Here is a 21,629-nt window from a genome sequence, read left to right on the forward strand (position 1 = left end):
TGATTACAACCAGTGTCGGCAAGGGTTTGACGAAAGAAATTATTTTATACTCTGGGAATGTATGTTTGTATGATCTTTTTAGAAAACAAAAATCTTGACCTAATCCACTTTATAGAATTAATTTTAAAGAAATAATTATATTTAATGGTATGACAAACATTACAAGGTTTCATCTGTATACTAAAAGAAAAAAATACATTTCAAGAGGTGACACAATTTCTAGTTTACTACAATGACCCAATCACACTTCTGGAAATGAATCATGAGAAAATACTCTAAACAGGAGGAAAAGGTTGTATATCTGAATATGTCATCACTGTAATATTATTCATAAGTAGGAGAAAACATAATTGCCTGCCAATATGATGAATGAATTCACTATATCCATAAACCACTATATCATTATAACATTATAAGACAATAAAGATTATGTAGAAATATAGAAAAATATGAAAAGTAAATCAGGCCAGGCGCTGTGGCTCACACCTGTAATCCCAGCCCTTTAGGAGGCCGAGGCAAGCGGATCACCTGAGATCAGGAGTTCAAGACCAGCCTGGCCAACATGGTGAAACCCCATCTCTACTAAAAATACAAAATTTAGCTAGGCACAGTGGTGCGTGCCTGTAATCCCTATCAGGAGGCTGAGGCAGGAGAATCGCTTGAACCTGGGAGGCCACTGCACTCCAGCCTGGGCAACAGAGTGAGAGACTGTCTCAAAAAAAAAAAAAAAAAAAAGCAAATCAAAAAAATTAAGTTATGTATTTGATTACATTATGTGAAAAATTGTATGTGTGAATACAGGCAGCAGGCAGGATTGGAAGAAACCTAAAATAAACATTTATAAGAGAAGTCAAGCTATGGAGTCTTTTTCTGATTTGTTTGATTTGTGTCATTAATGTCATAATAATGTTCAATAAATTATGTTTTCCTTCATGTCATGGAAAACGTGTGGTTTTCTGAACAGCAGCAAGTTGAAGGGCCAAAACCTAGATCAGGAAACAGTCATTGAAGGACACTTTTCAGTATTAGTAAACCCTCTTACGATGATTAAAAGAGAAGGGTAGCCCTCTCCACCTTTTTGTACTTTCTCTTCAACTTCCACTGACCATAAAATGTTTCTCTTCTGAGCAACCCCATCATTTGGTGAACCTTCCCCCTAACAAAGTGGGATGGGGTAGAAGGCTAAATTAATTGGAGTGGGGAGAGGAGAGACCACTGGAGGCAGCAGTGCTGGGTGGAATTGCCTAGACTGTAGCATGTTGGCTTTCTCTCTCTTTCTCTTCTCCCTTTATTATGTAAGAGCTATTTCATTTTAACTTATTATGGTGATCACACAGGCAAAAAGGTGAAAAGGAGAGAAAATGTACCTCTTTTACTGGAATAATGTTTATGATTATAAGTGAATAAGGTATTTTTATCAATATGAAGGCAACTTTGGCTGATATAACCTCTATCATGACTACTGACACCTTTACTTCACTATCAATAATAAATATATTTTCTAACAAAAAAATCTCACCAGGAAATTTCTGTAAGCTAAAGTATATTTGTGTATTAAATTAAATATTTAATTCTATGGCTTAAAAAGATTTCCGTAGTATATAAAACCTCATCTATATAGTTTGCATTCTTCTTTTTTTTTTTTTATTAGCCAAAGCATTTCAGAGAACCAAAACTAAATGTAAAGCAATGACTGGATGCATAGCATATGGGCGGCCTCTATTACTCAGTTACTCAGGCTAATTGAAGTATTGATAGGACTTTTCTCAAATCTCAACATGTAACTGTAAGGCTTAACTAAAAACAAACACATGATGAATTATTTGGAAAGACAAAAATAACAAATTTCCAGATAAACACGGCCCACTGAACATAGGTTTAACTCCAATTCTTCTTCTCCAATCCCCACTAAAATATCGGTAAGGAATAAAAATGGTATGAACTCTAAAGAAAAAAGAAAAGGAGAAAAAATACTAAACGCTTCCAAGGAGGAGGAAAGGGTCAAAAACAGAAGATGGAAAAACCTCTACCTACTTTTTGTTTTTCCTTTTTCAGTTTATACTAAATAATCTGTACAACAATACTTCAAAACTTCTGAACAGCAACACTGGAAGCTCAGGATAGTAGTTGGTAAACTATGGCCCAACAGCCATATCCTGGCTACTCCCTGTTCATTGGTCAATTTTTATTGAAACGTAGCCACGTCCATCTGCTTACACACTGCCTATGGCTGCCTGTTTACTACAACAGCAAAGCTGAGTAGCAGGTACAACAGAGAATGCATAGCCCACAAGGCCTAAAACATTTACCATGCGGCCCCTTACAGAAAAAGTCTGTCAAACTCTACCTGAGACAATAGAGTATCTCCTTAAATATACTGAGAGAATATGAAATCCAACCTAACATTCCTTATCCCAAATTATCACATAAAGTCTGAGGGGAGAAATCAACATGTGTTTAGAATAGAAGGTCTCAACACATTTACTTCTCATGAGTCCTTTGTCAGAAAGCTACTGAAGGACAGGCTATACCAAAAACAAGTCAACCAACAAACTGCTACATTGGGTTTCATATTCTCTCAGTATATTTAAGGTAATACTTTATTGTCTCATGTAGAGAACTAAATCTCCCTCTTCATAGTACAAACTCACTAGATGTCTTGAACTGGAAAAATCAAGAGACATTCACATAAATATAGTAGTTACAAATACAGACATTAATATCAGACAATACAGCTAAAAGAGTTGAAAAAGTTCTTGCTTAGTTCTAAGGAGCAGGATTTGAGGGCAGAGAAAAACAAGCTAAGAGAGAGTTTTGTAATAAGCCTTGCCGTACAATCTGACTTTAGTAAACTAAGTATATGTATTCACTTTGGCAATTATTAAAAGACATAAAAACAGTAATACCACCAAGTATTAAAACTTATCATTTTCTACAGTTCAAAAAATCTAATAGGTATGAGAATGAACAGATCAATAGAACAAAACAAGCCTGAAATATACCATAGCATTGATAAGAACTTAATCTATAATAAAAGCAGCACAACAAGCCAAAGGGAAAAGATGACAGATTTAGAAAGAGAGAAAACCATTGTTGAGAAATTCCTTGGCTTCTGATTAGCCAGGGGATTCCCCAGATCCCTTCCCCTCCACCTTAAGTAGCTTAGCTGTGACCTGGGGCTCCCAGGACTGTCAAGGACTATGCCCATTTTCACACAATCCAACACATGACCCCTGCCCCACAACTTGCCTTTAAGTACATACAAGGGGACGGGGGTATCCAGCTTTGTGCCAATCAAGCACGCCTCCCCTTGGGATAATGGGAGTTTGGGAGTCCCCATGAGTTCTGCTGGCAATCTAAATGATTCCATAATTCTGATTTACCTCTGCCCTATGTGTTGCTAAAGGCTTTTGATCCTGCCCTTAGTCTGCTTGACAGGTGGCAAAGTAATCTATCGGAGGAAAATTAAAATTAAATTCTTAACCTCAAACTACTAACCAAATAAATTCCAAATGGATTACATAATTAAGTATAAAAATTAAAACATTTACATCACAGCTAGACAGGAGGAATAAGTTCTAGTGTTCTGCAGCACTGCGAGGTGAAGATGGTTAACAACAATTTATTGTATATGTTCAAAAAGCTAAAAGAGGATTTTGAATGTTCTCAAATAATAAATGTTTGAAGTGATGGATATCCTAATTACCCTGATTTAATCATTACACCTTACATTACACAGAAATATCACTCTGCACCCCATAAATAGGTACAATTATTTGTATAAATACAAATATTTAGTGCCAACTCAAAATAAAAGGAAAAATATAAACATTTAAAGAAATATAAAATGTATAATCATTAGATTAGGAAGAATTATCAAAGCATAAAAGCAATATAAGAATTTATAAAAGAAAAGTCTTTAAGCCATAAAACTACATGTCCAAAAAACATTGCAAATGAGGTTCAAAGGCAAATGACAAGCTAGACAAAATATCCATAATAAATAAAGCTTAATATCATAAGTATGTATTTTAAAACTCATCCTTTTTTAAAAAAGACACACTAATATCCCAATTTTTACTGGGAAAATAACACAAACAGGCAATTGCCAAGAAACATAAAAAATACCTATACTACAACAAAACACTTTAAAAAGTGTTCTATTTCACCACAATAAGAGAAATACGAATTAAAATATAGAAATTTTCATCTGTCAAATTGGAAAAATTAAAGGAAGTGGAGCTATTCAAAATCACATTTTCAAACAATATGTAAAGATTTGGGGAAATTACACTAGGATATTAAATAAAAATGCAGAATTTTTATTTTCCTCTTGTTTTCAAATCTTATACAATGAGCATTTTTATAAACAAACAAAAAAAGTTTTAATAGACCAAAAAAATGAGATTCCATCCTAAGTGTGTGATGAAAGGAAACTAGTAATTTTGATAAATGCGTGATAGCAAACAGCTCTCATCTGTTGAGTGCTTACAGGGAATCACGCACTGTTCTAGGTGCTTTATACTTTTACCAACACATTTAATTCTTGCACTAGTCCTTATGATAGTGTCATCCCTATTTCACAGAAGACAACTGAGGCACAAGAAGAGAAAGACAGTCACATAGCTGGTAAGTAAAGAAATCAAATCACACACAAGCAGTCAGACTCCAAAGTCCATCTGCTTCATCACGATCATACCACACCACCTCACCATCAGACCACAAGATGAATACTACACAATCATGGAAAATAATGTTCTAAAAGAATATTTCATTTCAAGGAAAAGTATTCACAACATAGTAAGTGACTACAAAATCAAATTGAAATCAATAGACAGGATAGGTGTGTGTGAGAGAGAGGAAGAATAAATTTACCTAAACATGTCAGAAAGAATTTACTTAAACATTTGTCAGAATTTACTTAAACATTTGTCAGAAAGAGAAAGAAACCTCGCAGAGTTTCAAAGAAACCTCAGGAATGCGGTCATAAAGTTGGCCTTGCTTGATTTTTCCAGTTTTCCAAGTTCTTCATGACCTCCAGAGCTCTGTACTTCCTTGATAACCAAGTCCCTTCCCTGGCCATGACACTACTAGGTGCAGGATTTGAGGGAGGTCTGCAGAGCTGGGCGTGCCCCTGGTTAGAGGCCTTCTCCCAATCACTATACTGCTGGCAGCAAGAATCAAGGGCAGCCCAACAGCTCACAGCCTACTAACGAAAACACCCCTCTCATCACTGTCTCCCCACTAAAAGCCACCCAAGAGACCAGTCCCAAGAAAGACACTTTCCCAAAAACATCATTGAGACAATTCCATCAGACGACCTCTTCACCAGTCACTACTAGACACCCTCCTAAACCTTTCCATCATGGCCTCTGAAATTCATGGTTGGCCAGGCACAGTGGCTCATGCCTGTAATCCCAGCACTTTGGGAGGCCAAGGTGGGCAGATCACCTGAGGTCAGGAGGTCGAGACCAGCCTGGCCGACATGGTGAAACCCTGTCTCTACTGAAAATACAACAATTATCCAGCCATGGTGGCAAGTGCCTGTAATCCCAGCTACTCGGGAGGCTGAGGCAGGAGAATCGCTTGAACTTGGGAGGCAGAGGTTGCAGTGAGCCGAGATCGAGCCACTGCACTCTAGCCTGGGTGACAGAGCAAGACTCCATCTCAAAAAAATAAATAAAACAGTGGAAAGCTGCACCTGATCTAATGCGAGGCTAACTCTTATACTGAAATCCATTTCCCTTTCAAGTTTTTCAGGACTTTCCTCCTGTAAGTGTCCCCTTTCTCTCCTGCAACCACCATTTCTCCCTCTCACGTCACCTCTCGTCAGTGTAAATAAATATAACTATCTCCTATCTTTAAAAAGTCCTCCCTACATCCACATGCCCCTCATTTATCACATAAGAAATCAGGAGAAAAGTTTTATTTAACAACTGTAAAAGAGTAAAACTTGATTATTTTTAATTAATTCTTACCGAGTTAAATAATATCAACCTTACCATACTTGGGGGCACATTTAAAGTACTGGACTTTTCCAACACTTCCATTGTTTTTTCCTTCTGGTTCATCCAGTTCAATGCCAGCCCACTGCCCACTTGCAAATTCAGTTGTTCCACAAAATCTTAATGTACCAACCTAAAGAAAATATAAACCAGAATAATTTTGGGGAATTATTAGTAATTCCAAGGGTCCTACTCTTGCAACTTTACTTCACCATGGAAGTTTTTAAAAATTCACTCTCTCAAAGTGAATTTTAAAAATTCACTCTCTCAACATTACCTTTTTATCCTTGGTAATGTTCCTTGCTCAAGTCAGAGCAAGGAACATTACCAAGGATAAAAAAGAACATTAAATAATAATAAGGGAGTCAATTTCCAAGAAGACATAAGAATCCTAATTAGCTGGATAGTAGCACACACCTGTAGTTCCAGCTACTCCAGGGGCTGAGGCAGGAGGGTTGCTTGAGCCCAGGAGTTCGGGGCTGCAGTGACCTATGACTGTGCCACTGCACTCCAGCCTCGGCAGCAAAGTGAGAGTCTTCTCAAAAAAAAAAAAAAAAAAAAAAAAAAAGGGATATAACTATGTTGGGAAACTCAATATCCAAGCAGGAATTCCCTGTTCCATTCTCCATACCAAGCTCCCTATTAACCTCAATATTAAGAAAACACTGAACGGACAGGGCTAGGGGAGGGATAGCATTAGGAGAAATACCTAATGTAGATGACGGGTTGATGGGTGCAGCAAATCACCATGGCACACGTATGCCTACGTAACAAACCTGCATGTTCTGTGCATGTATTCCAGAACTTAAAGTATAATAAAATAATTAAAAAAAGAAAAAACAAGAAAACCTCCCATATGAGATATTTTTAAAAAGCAACTGGCAATAAATGAATACAATATGGAAACAAAAGCTTGGGAGGAAAAAAGGTGTCTGGATGATGGGAGTAGGAGTCCTCTTTTCCACACAAATCCTTATCACCAGGTTACATAATATCTCAGACTGCCCTATTTGTGGGAACCCAAAGACAAACACCCACGAAGAGCAAGGGTCTCCTGTGCTCCATTTCTATGGAGGAGCAGCAGTCAGAGAAGTACCACTGGGGAAAGAGGGGACTGCAAAGATAATCCTCCACCTTAGATCATCCCTTAGCTCATGCCTCTAAATTCACTCAAGAGTTCTACTCCACTCCACTCTTTATTCAAATAAAGATGTCTTCTTTATTAAGTTCAAGTAGTTTATATTCTTAAAGCATAACTTAACAGTAAATTCATATCTAAGTTTTACATTTTCCATTAAGCATCTTTCTACCTACATGTTGAACCTTTTTCAAAAACTCAAAACTCTGACCATACTGTCTGTGTCCTTGAACATAGGTCATGGACATAACAACCCTGGCTTCAGAGATTGCAGTTACTTGCTGTACCTTCTGTCCTGCAATAACAACACGATCCCCCAACTTCAGGCCAAGTGACGTAAGCATTGCCTTGCCAGTGACATGATCATAATTTGGGAGCATGGCCTTTGAGATGTTACATGACAGAGGCACCGCATCTAGAAGCATCTGCTTGATTTCCTTAGCAGTGGCTGCGGCGTCAGCCATCTCTAACGGCATATCTACTGGGTCTGGAACAACATCAGCAGGGATCTGTCCTTTGTCATTCTACAAATAAAGATAAGAGAAAAATGTTCAACTCTTACTTAGAGCACTAGAAAGTCATATAAAATTTCTGTTGGAAGAATTTTACGTTAAATTCATTCATCATTTGTTTATTCAAAAACATTTCCTGAACACCTACAATATGCAGACACCATTCTAGGTGCTAAAGATCCTACAGTGAAAAAAACACAAGCCCTGCCCTCAAGGAACATTACATTCTGGTGGGAGAGATAGACCATACAACATTAAACAAGTAAATTATATGTGGCATAATAAACAGTCATAAGTGGCCTGGAGGGGAAAAAAAAAAAAAACAGGGAAGGGGAATAGGAAATGTGGAGACAGAGATGGTTGTAGGGGAAACTCTTTAGATTAAGTGGTCAGGGAGACCTCACTGATGAGATGCATCTCCACAGAGATCCAAAGCAGACCAGGGAGGAGCTGTGCAGGTTCTCTGGCAGGGAAAAGCAAGGCGTCCATGTGGGGAGCGGTGCTCAGGTCCTAAACGGAGAGCATTCTGCCCGCAGAGGCATGAGAAAGCAAGCTTGGAAACAAAAGTCACAGGACTGACGCTTCCCAGCCCCAGATCCATGGTTCCAGAGCTGCCCTCTTGGCTCTGTGACCTCAGCCCCCTGCCCATTCATGGGGTAACTCAGATTTCAAAACTAGAAACTATGGTTTTGATACTACTAAAACCTGGGCTATAATCAAGAAAAAAGCTCTGTTTTCACTATGACAGAAAGACTGTATCCTGGGATTTGTCCTGTGACAAGATAAAATGGCCAATGACAACCCCACGGTCATTTGCATGGTATATGTATCATCAAAGCCCTACCATATGAATTATCTGTCATCTTACATTCCCTAACCAAAAACCTTAGACTTCATGAGAAATAATTTAGATTGTAATCTTCTTTTAATATAAAGAATAAAGATACTTTTGTTAACTGAGAAACTTTTTTCCCTTTCTTCACTGATACAATCTTCTTCAAATGATCCACATGGAAAAATGAATGAGGCTTTTAGAACACACTTAGTTTGCAATTGCTTCGCATTTTTTTGTTTTAAAATTCAAGTCAGGTTGGTCCTTAGTAAAAATATGGCAAGAAGATATGTTATTAGATGTCTGGGATGGTAATGGACTCTTCTAATCCCAGATTTCAAGAAAACATACAAAATACAATAAAGATATGTGTTACACTAATGTATACTCTCTAAAAAACAGAGAGAGAAAAATAGGGAAACATAAAAATTTTTAAAATACACCCAGGCTAAGTTGTAAGCTATGCTTACAGTGAATATTTTACTTTGGACTTTTGTTATATCCCCACTTTTTGGAACCTGTCACACACTTCTGTTAATTCCCATACAATTCAACAATCAAAACTTCTGTTTAAAAAAAAAAACCTAAATAATAGTAAGAATAATAAAATAACAATGACAATATCTTCCTAACACAAGAAGGCTTATTCATGATCAATTGTGGAATTCCACTTTCTTCTAAAGTGGTGGCATACCACCAGACTGGACCTATAAAAGATGATTAAGGGAGTTCTACACATGGAAACAAAAGAATAAAAATTGCTACCACAAAAGCATACTTAAGCACATAGTCTATGTTCTTCATAAAGCAACTATACAATTGAGACTAGGAAGCAACTAGCTAACAACACGACAACAGGAACAAAACTTCACATTTCTATATTAACCCTGAAAAAGGTTAATAAAAGATGATTAAGAGAGTTCTAAACATGAAAACAAAAAAATAATACTTGCTGTCACAAAAGCATACATAAGCACATAGTCTATAGACTCCATAAAAGCAACTACACAATCAAGGCTACAAAGCAACTAGCTAACATGAAACAGGAGCTCAACTTCACATATCAATATTAACCCTGAAAATAAACAGCCTAAACACAGCACTCAAAAGACATAGAGTGGGAAATCGGATTTAAAAAAAAAAAAGACTTGTCCTTCTGCTGTCTTCAAGATACCTATTGCACAGGTAATGACACCCATAGGCTCAAAGTAAAAGGCTGGAGAGAGATCTATCATGCAAATGGAAAACAAAAAGGAGCAGAGGATCACTATTAAACATACTTTAAGCCAACAGCAGTCAAGAGGGACAAAGTAGGGCATTACATAATGATAAAGTGTTCAATTCAACAAGAAGACTTAACTATCCTAAATATACACACACCCAACACTGGAGCACCCAAATTTATAAAGCAATTACTACTAGACTTACAAAAAGATGTAGATAGTCACACAATAATAGTGGGTGACTTCAACACCCCACTGAAAGCATTAGACAGATCATCAAGGCAGAAAACTAACAGAGAAATTTTGGACTTAAATACAGCACTTGACCAGTTAGACTTAATAGGCATCTAAAGAATACTCCACCCAACAACCACAGAATATAAATGCTATTCTCATTTGCACATGGAACATACTCAAAGATTGACCATGGTCATAAAGCAAGTCTCAACAAATTCAAAAAAATCAAAATCACACCAAGAATCTCTTGGACCACCGTGGAGTAAAAATAGAAATCAATACCAAGAAGAGCTCTCGAAAACCACACAAATACATGCAAACTAGAAAACTTGCTCCAGAATGACTTTTGGGTAAACAATGAAATTAAGGTGGAATTCAAAAAAAATTCTTTGAAACAAATGAAAATAGAGACACAATATACCAAAACCACTGGGATGTAGCAAAAGCAGTGTTAAGAGTAAAGTACAAAACGCCTGTATCAAGAAGATAGGGAGGTCTCAACAACCTAACATTGCACCTAAGGGAACCAGAAAAATAAGAACAGACACTTCTCAAAAGAAGACATTTATGCAGCCAAAAAACACATGAAAAAATGCTCACCATCACTGGCTATCAGAGAAATGCAAATCAAAACCACAATGAGATACCATCTCACACCAGTTAGAATGGCGATCATTAAAAAGTCAGGAAACAACAGGTGCTGGAGAGGACGTGAAGAATTAGGAACACTTTTACACTGTTGGTGGGACTGTAAACTAGTTCAATCACTGTGGAAGTCAGTGTGGCGATTCCTCAGGGATCTAGAACTAGAAATACCATTTGACCCAGCCATCCCATTAATGGGTATATACCCAAAGGACTATAAATCATGCTGCTATAAAGACACATGCACACGTATGTTTATTGCAGCACTATTCACAATAGCAAAGACTTGGAACCAACCCAAATGTCCGACAATGATAGACTGGATTAAGAAAATGTGGCACATATACACCATGGAATACTATGCAGCCATAAAAAATGATGAGTTCATGTCCTTTGTAGGGACATGGATGAAATTGGAAATCATCATTCTTAGTAAACTATCACAAGGACAAAAAACCAAACACCGCATATTCTCACTCATAGGTGGGAATTGAACAATGAGAACACATGGACACAGGAAGGGGAACATCACACTCTGGGGACTGTTGTGGGGCGGGAGGAGGGGGGAGGGATAGCTTTAGGAGATATACCTAATGCTAAATGACGAGTTAATGGGTGCAGCACACCATCATGGCACATGTATACATATGTAACTAACCTGCACATTGTGCACAAGTACCCTAAAACTTAAAGTATAATAATAAAACAAAATAAAAAATAAAAATAAATAAATAAAAACGTTAAAAAAATAAATAAGAACAAACTAAACCCAAAGCTAGTCAAAAAAATAACTAAAATTGGAGTACAACTATATGAAACTGAAACCAAAAAAGGCATTCAAAGGATCAGCAAAATGAAAAGATGGTTCTTTGAAACAATAAGATTGACAGACTGCTAGCTAGATAAAGAAAAAAGAAAGATCCAAATAAGCACAATTGGAAATGATAAATATGACATTACAACAATCCCACAGAAATGCAAAAGATCCTCAGAAACTACTGTGAATACCTCTATTCACATAAACTAGAAAATCTAGAGGAAATCTAGAAAATCTAGGAATCTAAATTCCTAGAAACACACAACCTTCCAAGAACCAGGAAGAAAGTGAAACCCTGAACATATCAATAATTAGTTACAAAATTGAATCAGTAATAAAAAACCTACCATCCAGAAAAAGCCCTGGACCGAATGGATTCACAGCCAAATTCTACCAAACATACGAGGAGGAGCTGATAACAATCCTACCAAAATGATATGAAAAAACCAAGGAGGAGGGATTTCTCCCTAATTCATTCTATGAAAGCAGTATCATCTTGATACCAAAATCTGGCAAAGACACAACAAAAAAGAAAACTACAGGCCAATATCCCTGATAAACACAGACACAGAAAACCTCAAGTTACTAGCAAACCAAATTCAGCAGCATACCAAAAAGATAATTCACCGTGATCAAGTCATGCAAGGAGGTTCAACGTATGCAAGTCAATAAACGTGATTCACCACATAAACAAAATTAAAAACTGTATGATCATCTCAATAGACACAGAAAAAGCAATCAATAAATTCCAACACCCCTTCATGATAAAAAAAAAAACCTTCAACAAATTAGGCATTGAAGGAACATACCTCAAAATACTAAGAGCCATCTATGACAAACACACAGCCAACATCATACTGAACGGGCAAGTTGGAAACATTCCTCCTGAGAATTGGAACAAAACAAGAATGTCCACTCTCACTACGCCTATTCAACATAGTACTGGAAGTCCTAGCCAGAGTAATTAGGCAAGAAAAAGAAATAAAAGGCATCCAAATAGGAAAAGAGGAGGTCAAATTACCTCTCTTCACCAACAATATGGTTCGATATGTAGAAAATTCTAAAGGTTCTGCCAAAAAAAACCTCCTAGACCTGATAAACAACTTCAGTAAAGTTTCAGGACACAAAATCAATATATGAAAATCAGTAGCATTTCTATACACCAATAACACTCAGGCTGAGAACAAAATCAAGAACACAATTCCATTTACAACAGCCACAAAATAGTAATAAAAATACCAAAGAATACATCTAACCAAGGAGATGGAAGATCTCTACAATAACTATGAAACGCTGCTGAAAGAACACAAACAAATGGAAAAACACTCCATGCTCATGGACTGGAAGAATCAGTATCATTAAAATGTCCACATTGCCCAAAGCAATTGACAGTTTCAACAGTCTTCCTATCAAATTTCCAACATCGTTTTTCACAGGATTAGAAAAAACTGTTCTAAAATTCATATGGAGCCAAAAAAAAAAAAGAGCCCAAATAGCCAAAGCAATCCTAAGCAGAAAGAACAGAAGCCACAGGCATCACATTACCTGACTTAAAATTATACTACAAGACTCCAGTAATCAAAACAGCATGATATTGCTAAAAAAATAGACATATAGACCAATGAAACAGAATAGAGACCCCTGAAATAAAGCCACACACAACCAACTGATCTTTGACAAAGCTGACAAAAATAAACAGTAGGGAAAGGACACTCTACTCATAGATGGTGCTGGGAAAACTGGCTAGCCATATGCAGAACAATGAAACTGGACCCCCACTACTCACTATATACAAAAATTAACTCAAGATGGATTTAAAATTTAAATGTAAGACCTCGAACTACAAAAATCCTAGACGAAAACATAGGAAATACTCTTCTAGGCATTGGCTTAGGCAAAGAATTTGGGACTAAGTCCTCAAAAGTGAAGGCAACAAAAACAAAAATTGTCAAACAGGACCTCATTAAACCAAAGAGCTTCTGCACAGCAAAAGAAACTATCAACAGAGTAAACAGACAACCTACAGAATGGGTAAAAATACAAACTATGCATCCAACAAAGGACTAATATCCAGAATCTATAAGGAATGTAAACAAATCAACAAGAAAAAAAATCCCATTAAAAAGTGGCAAAGAACGTGAACAGACACTTCTCAAAAGAAGACATACAAGCAACCAACAAATATAAAAAATGCTCAACATCACTAATCATCAGAGAAATGCTAATCAACACCACAATGAGAGACTATCTCACACCAGTCAGAATGGCCATTATTAAAAAGTCAAAAAATAACATGTTGGTGAGGTTGTGGAGAAAAGGAACATTTATACACTGTTAGTGGGAATGTAAATTGGTTCAGCCCCTGTGGAAAGCAGTGTGGAGATTTCTCAAAAAACTAAAAACAGAATTACCATTTGACCTAGCAATCTCATTACCATACACACCCAAAGGAAAATAAATTATTTTACCAAAAAGACACTGCACTCATATGTTTTTCACAGCACGATTCATAATAGCAAAGCCATGGAATCAACCTAGGTGCTCATCAATAGTGGACTGGATAAAGAAAATGCAGTACATATACGGCATACTACACAGTCATTTAAATAATGAAATCGTGCCCTTTGCAACAACATGGATGCAACTAGAGGCCATTATCCTAAGAAAATTAATGCAGAAACAGAAAACCAAATAATGCATGTTCTCACTTATTAGTGGGAGCTGAACACTGGGTACACACAGACATAAAGATGGGAACAACAGACACTGAGACCCCTAAAGACAGGAGGGAGTGTGGGAGGGAAGGAGGTGGGGAAGGGCTAGGGCAAGGGCTGAAAAACCACCTGTTGGGTACTATGTTCACTGTTTGGGTGACAGCATCAACAGAAGCCCAAACCTCAGCACCAGGCAATATAACCTATTTCACAAACCTGTACATATACTCCCTGAATCTAATATTTAAAATAAAAATTAAAAAATAAGACGGTGGCTATCAAAGTATGGTCTGAGGGCTACTACTGACCCATATGTTTACCTTTTTTTTTTTAAGTAGTTATTTTCAAAATATGGCAACCTATTAATCTGCTTCTGGCCTAAATTGGTAATTTAGCTCAATAACGTATCTCATGGCATCCTAACAAATTCAGAACATTGTCCCCACTAATGGGGCTTTGTCAACAGCTGTACCAACAAAAGCAAACACCTCCCCCCTTCACACTCCAGCTGGACTGAATGATCATCTCCTAGGCTTCTTGCATGCTACTCTCTCTGCCTAAGATGCTTTCCTCACCCTCCCTTCAGTACCTGTTTAATTCTTGCCTATGTAAGCACTTCAGATGTTACCCCTGTTGAAGCCTTGGGAAGACGACCCCATGGCCCTCTGCCACCCCCGCCCATCATGTCACACTGAATTAGCACACTACAGTAAAACTGACTGTTTCCCTGTCCCACCTCCCCTCTGCAAGACATTCTTTTTGAGGGCAAGGGCTTTATCTACATTATTGTAGTATTCTCCCAGTGCCCAATAACCAATATAGTCAGAAGGGAGGGAGGGAGGAAGAGAAGAAATTAAAAGTTGGCAGGTAATCAAGGGGGTTAAACAGAAAGAAAACTGGCAAAGAAGTAGGGAAAATGGGAAAAATAGGAAAGGGAAGGGAAGACAGGTGTTTTGAATACTGCACACTATCTGCCGCTCACACACATCCCTTCAAGGGAAAGTATAACACAATTAAGAATACCTGCCAGAGCGAGTTATTGTTATTAATATAAAGAAAGGGAAAACAGAACACTTTCTGAAAAAAAAAAAAAACAACAACAACAACAAATGATCTGAAGACTATGAAATTCAATCCTGTGTAACTCTGTAAATTAGTGAAATTTTACTATTAAAAAATACACTTTTCCTTTAAACATTTCATTTTCAAAGGCTTACTTCATCCCTAAATGGGTATTTAACTTTCCGAAATGAATTTTCTTTCCAAAAAAATTTAGAATATGATTTAACAGAAAAATATAACTGTAATATATGTATTGCTACTTAACAGCTGACTTTTCATAAATACATCAAACTCCTAAATGAAAGATACTTAAAGATTATGACACTTAAAGGAAGACTTTACTTTCCTGAATGGGACTTATCAATATAAAAGGAAATTTATCATTATGCCTTAAATTTATTTACAATAAAGATCATCATCACTCTTTACATGTGGCACAAAGATATAAATTACTTGCTCATGTAACAGTTCTTCTATTAATAACATTCAGATTCAACATTTTACCAGAAAGTAAGATTTCTTAATTCTTTTAATATTTTTCACTTTTAATTTAACCTCTTACCCTAAATGCAGGATTTGCTCCCTGCTCCAAGAGGCACTTCACAGCACCTGCACACAAGTTGTATGCTGCAATATGCAAAGCTGTTCCAAAATTAAAATCACTGCAAGTGGCATCCACATCTGCAATTAAACATCACAAGTATATTAACTAAAAGTTTAAACTTAGCTATCATAATTTAAAAGAAGACAAGGCTTTGGGAGGAGGGACTTATATCATTTATAAGACTTAAGTCAACCCACTAGAGGCATGATTTCACAATAGAACAAAATCTTTATATTACAATCTAGTTAAAATAAGCAGTTGATTATTAGTACAATAAAATTCATTATAAGATGGAGTGATATTATCTTGGATTTTCAAACTAAAACATATTTTAAAACAATTAATGGCAAAAATTCATATCTGTAAAAGTAACAGCTTATCACAATCTCCCATTAAGTCTGTTGCATATTTGCCATGACAACTACAGCGAGGTAGAGTAGTAGAGTTTAGGTCAGGGGTCAGCAACCTATGACTCAGAGGCCAAATCCAGCCCACCTGTTTTTATAAAGTTTTATTAGAACACAGGCACACTCATTCATTTACATATCCTCTGTGGCTACTTCCATGCTACAACTATGGAACTGAGTAGTTTCATCAGAGACCATATGGTCCAAAAAGTCTAAAGTATTTAGTAGCTGGCCCTTTACAGAAAAAAAACGGCCAATACCTGGTAGGTAAAACAAAGCAGAATTTTCAAAGTAGTTAAAGTCTAATTAAGCATAGAAATGCTTACCTATAAATTGATTCATAATACTCTACTGAACAAATGAATTTGAATTTCATAATGAGAAAAGTAATCTTGCAACTCTAAGGACATGTTAATAACTTTTAGCATAGCATCATATGTTATACTTAAATACAGGAAATCCTCCAGATTTGGGAATCCCATCTTGAGTATTTTCGATAACAAGGGTTTAAATATACCTCTGGTTCTGCAAATCCTACCCTCAACTAAACAACACCACACCCACATACCCTTCCTACAACTGCAAACCACCCAGATATACTCGACAAACTCTCTTGAATTATTAAAGACACAGTAGTGTAGACAGAGGCTTTCTTCCCAACATCACTTAGAAACTGAAAAGGTAGAATTTTAAAGAGAAAATGGACAATTATGCAAATTGGAGGTTAGAAATGAACATTCTGGGAAATTTATCTATTGAATCTCTGAAGCATGTTCCTACAATGGGGAAAATATTGTACACTTTAACTTAACGTTAATACTATTTGCTTGCTCTCATATTTTTCTAAAAAAGAAAGAAAAGAAAATTGGCCTCCAAGAGAACCAGAGAGAAAAATCAAAATACCAGGACTGTGACTTAGACATTCAGATCTTCAATTTCAGGATATCACCATCAAAACAGGGAAAAAAACTGAAATATTATCCCTTAAGTTGAATTATATAATTTCAGAACCAAATGCCATCTAAAATAAATATTATTTACTATTCCAATCTCTGAAGACCTTATTACTCTATTTCTGGCTACCCAAGCAAGGCAAAAGAATCATAAACCACGTAGAATCAATTATATAAAACATCCGTGTTATACTGGAGAACTTAGAGATATGAAAACCCAGAGAACACTCTTTCATTTTGTATCTCTCTGTACTAATCCTTTTGTAGAAAAGATAGTAATACTCAATAAAGAAATTTTAAACTATCTCAGAAATAAAATGGAGTAGAAAGGCATATGAAACAAGATGGATTAGAAGGAAAAAATATCCTTGAATTATAATTTTTATGCCACCACTAAAGTGTTCAGTTAATAATATCTAAAGGTGATCTTATAATACTTGCCTTTTGGTTTCGATGTTTTCAAAATCACTCTTATAAGTTCAGGGACATCAAAATAAGCAGCATAATGCAAAGCATTCATGTTTGTCCAGCGACTCCGCAAACTAATGTCTGCTCCCAGGTCAATAAGCTGAGTTGCAAATTTTACAGCTGTTTCCACATCACCTAAAGAAGATTTTCTAAATTACTTTCCTTTAGTACAAATTTTAAGTTCCAATGGATGGCTACCAATTGCCTCATTTAAAAAGCCAAAGCAAACAGTGCACTGTATAGACACACTTCAAAAATTTCACTTGCAAGAATTGATCCTAAGAAAATAATCATACTCAGGGATACAGATAAACACTTGGCTGCAAAGATGCTCATCACTGCACTCTTATTATTAATTCTAAAAAATCCAAAAAGTATAATAAGAAATTGGTTAAATAAATTGAGACACACATAGAATGCTATGAAGCCATCAACAACAACACAGCAGATCAGTGCTCCCCCAAACGTGTTCCGTGGACCACTGGCAGTCCCAAATTGCAATCCGTGTGTACCTTTTATTGCTTTTCCCTATTTAATATGTCTTCTCATTATGTTAACTAAAATGTAGTCTTATGCCTTTTATTCTTTCCTCTTTTTTAAAGACAGAGTCTTGCTCTGTCACCCAGATTGCAGTGTAGTGATACAATCACAGCTCACGCCAACCCTAAACTACTGGGCTTACACGATCCTCCCACCTCGGCCTCGCAAGCAGCTGAAACTCTAGGCATGCACCACCATGGTTGGCTAATTTTTCAATTTTTTGTAGAGACAAGGTCTCACTACGTTGCCCAGGCTGGTCTCAAACTCTTGGCCTCAAGCAATCCTCCTGCCTGGGCCTCCCAAAGTGTTGGGATTACAGGTGTAAATCATCATGCCTGGCCAGTTTTATGCCATTTGAAAAATATTTGGGCTTATATTTTATGGCTTTATTTTATTTTGTATTATAAATTCATTTTTATTTTATTTTGTGAAAGTATCAGTTCATGATGAGTTGTGAGGGGAAAAAGGAGTCCATCACCACCAGTAGCTTCAGCACCACCACATCAGACTATTGAAACAAGGAGAGACAATCACAATATATAGTTAAGTAAGAGATGCAGGTTTATACAATGACAAAAAGCACAAGAGAGTAACAATTTTGGAAAATATGCACATATGTTACATATGTAGGAACAGACCTTAGGTCTCAAGACTGGGCTCTTAAGATTAGGGATCAGTATGCAAAGACTGACCTTGGACTGTCAAACCTTGTTATAAACCCTCAGAAAGATTTTAGGGTGTTAGTAGTTACTCTCATCTATTATGCAATCAGGCATGAGGCCTGATCCAGAAAAGTTAAGAGGTATCAGGAGGGTATAAAGACCTCCTTGATTAAAGGGAATATGGTTTTTGGAAGGACCTAACTGAATCCTCAACTCTTCAGGCAATATTATCATCATCAGCTGGGTGCCTTCCCCCGGACAATATATGGGCATAAATATAGATTATCTAAGCACAAGTGCAGATGACATAAGCAACTGATAGATTTACCACACACTTACCAATACCATGAGCTCCAGATTTGCAGGTATAATGTAAAAGAGTCATATCTGTCAATCCATCTCTATCATTCACATTGCAACCTCTCTTAAGAATCTGAAGCAGTCAAGGAAAATATGGTTACAACCTAACTACTGAGGTACCTATTGCTTTCAAACCAGTGCTGAGGAACCAAGTTAGTCTATCGTATCTGAATTACTTGTCAGTAAAATGTATAGACAGTATGAGCATATCTTAAGGGTAAATTTTTAAATCTGTACTCAACAACAATAATGAAAACTGAACTTGTCAGCAGGCTGAAGGAAATTCTTAAAGATTATTCCAAAGGTAATCTGGCACTCCAAATATGTTCCTCTCAAAAATGAGCAAAATTTTATTTCTATGCATGTAATGATATTTGAAAAAAGTATAAGCACTCTCTTCCTACAACACAGCAACATACTGGTCAAGGAACCCTCCCTCAAAAAATCTAATATTCTTAAAGACTACATTCAAGCCTATATATTTACCAAACCACCCAAAAGTGTAAATAGAACATGATGGTAATCAAATCCCTTTATGAAATGCATAAAAGTTTACAAAATTAATTTTTACAAAGAAGGAAATATGAAAAATGCCCCTCCCTGCACCCGCCAGGAGTCTACAAATGTCAGAAGTACAGAGCATGAAAAAATAATCAGAAGAATATATAGTATTAACTCACTGCCCCATGAAAATCCTGGAAATACAAATAAATATCGGAACCTTTAAAAGGTTTCTCCTTTATTACCATCTTCCTTTCAGATGGGGAAAAAATCTATACCATTAACAATCCTAACAATGCAAAACTTAAAATGTAAGAATTCCTTACCTCATTTCCAATAATGTCAATGTTTTGTTGGACCTGAGGAACCCACTGTCTCAAAATGGCAAATAATTCTGAAACTGAAGTTTTGGGATCAAAAAGAATTTCCTGGCATGATGCATCATTAGGATCAAAGAAAGAAAATTCTGAAATAAAAAAAAGATGCAAATTAAATTTACTAAAAGTTTCAAATAAATATATTGAAAATAATAAACAATAAAACCAAGGTTCAAATGATACAAATATTTTAGATGCTAAAAAAAAAGCAGAAGTATCTAAATAAGGAAAATATTATGAACATTTGCTGAGCACTTACTAAATACTTTAAAAATCCTCACCAACACCTTACCTGGTAGGTATTATTCTCATCTTGCACATGAGGAAAGCAAAGCTCAGACTAAATAATACCAGCTCAACATCGCACAGCTAGTAAGTGGCAAATCTGGGGTAGAAAACCAGGTCTGTCTCCAAAGTCTATCTTCTTTCCTCTATTATTCTACTTGCTGAGGTAACTCACCATTGAGCTTGGATTGTAACAGCATGCATAAGTAGTGGGACTCATTGAGGTTTTTTGTTTTTGCTTTCTTCTTTGCATTTATATATTTTCCAAAATTATACTATGTACACATAGTTCTTACTTCTAGAGTCAGCATAACTAAAAGATGAGAGGCACCAAACTAAAGACACATATACAAGCAGAGCAGCAGTCCATCAGAAGAGAATCAGAAAGACTGAACTGAAATGAGATAACATTTGTAATCTTGGACAACAAAATGGTCCTGTTAGGCAAAAATCAAAACAGAAGCCAAGACAAACCGTGGCCTCTGAGCCAGTCCCACCCCCAGCTCAGGAAAACCTGTAAGGACCTATTCTCCAAAACACCTACTTAAACTGCACATGAAGCTTGAGCTTCATTTCTTGGTCAGCATGACTCAGCACATTGCAGCAAATCAGTAATGACTAAACTAACCCACTCATTCTAACCAGTGAGAATTAAGCTATATGAATTTCCTTTTCTAGGCTTTATAAACCTTACTATAACCTTCGTGAGACAAGCTTCTTGCCACTTTTGATTTGGAAGTCTCCCTATTTGCAGTTTTTTACTCACTTAATATTTATATTAAGAAAAGCACCCTGAATTTTCTTTTGACAGTTTTTGATGTCAGAAGCAGGATCAGAAGACGACCCCTGTGAAGCCCCAAGGCCAGTAACTAGGTGCCGGTACCCAGGGCCGCGGCACTGGCTGCTCTCTCACCCAGCCATGGAGTTCTAGAGTAAGTCTCTTTTGAATCTGAGCTCTCCTCCTTCTGTGTAGAACTCTCCAATTATGCTGAACAACCTTTGCTGAAACTTCTCAGGAAGTCAACCTATTCTGTTCAAAAGGGGGAAGGGTGAAACACATGATTCCCCGTGTTCCAGAGAAGCTGCTGAAAAAAGAATCCTTAATAGTTAAGACCTTTCAGAGAATCTAATGCAAAGATGGGGTCCAAAAACACTGTGGATCAGAATCTTGTGAACTTTACAAAGTTCACAAGAAAAAATAGGTGAACTTTACAAAGAATAATTTGCAATTTCAGTGACCACTTCGGAGAACCTTTAATTTAGGTAAGATAGTCAGTCTGCCTTTGG

At 36.6% G+C, this 21,629-nt stretch overlaps 1 protein-coding gene across 2 annotated transcripts in view; it reads right to left on the bottom strand.

Annotated features, from left to right (window-relative positions):
* The window catches only part of CLIP4 (CAP-Gly domain containing linker protein family member 4), a 68,402-nt gene that overhangs the window by 32,389 nt on the left and 14,384 nt on the right, over positions 1-21,629 (bottom strand). For both annotated transcript variants that reach the window (XM_034952872.4, XM_034952873.3), the window contains exons 3-8: positions 20,007-20,146; positions 19,159-19,252; positions 17,591-17,752; positions 15,748-15,866; positions 7,431-7,667; positions 6,003-6,138 (exon numbers count right to left, since the gene is read on the bottom strand). In XM_034952872.4, the coding sequence (XP_034808763.1) occupies positions 6,003-6,138; positions 7,431-7,667; positions 15,748-15,866; positions 17,591-17,752; positions 19,159-19,252; positions 20,007-20,146 (888 nt within the window). The remainder of the gene's footprint in view (positions 1-6,002; positions 6,139-7,430; positions 7,668-15,747; positions 15,867-17,590; positions 17,753-19,158; positions 19,253-20,006; positions 20,147-21,629) is intronic.

Source organism: Pan paniscus, chromosome 12 (assembly GCF_029289425.2).
Source record: "Pan paniscus chromosome 12, NHGRI_mPanPan1-v2.0_pri, whole genome shotgun sequence".
In the NCBI taxonomy this organism is placed as follows: domain Eukaryota; kingdom Metazoa; phylum Chordata; class Mammalia; order Primates; family Hominidae; genus Pan; species Pan paniscus.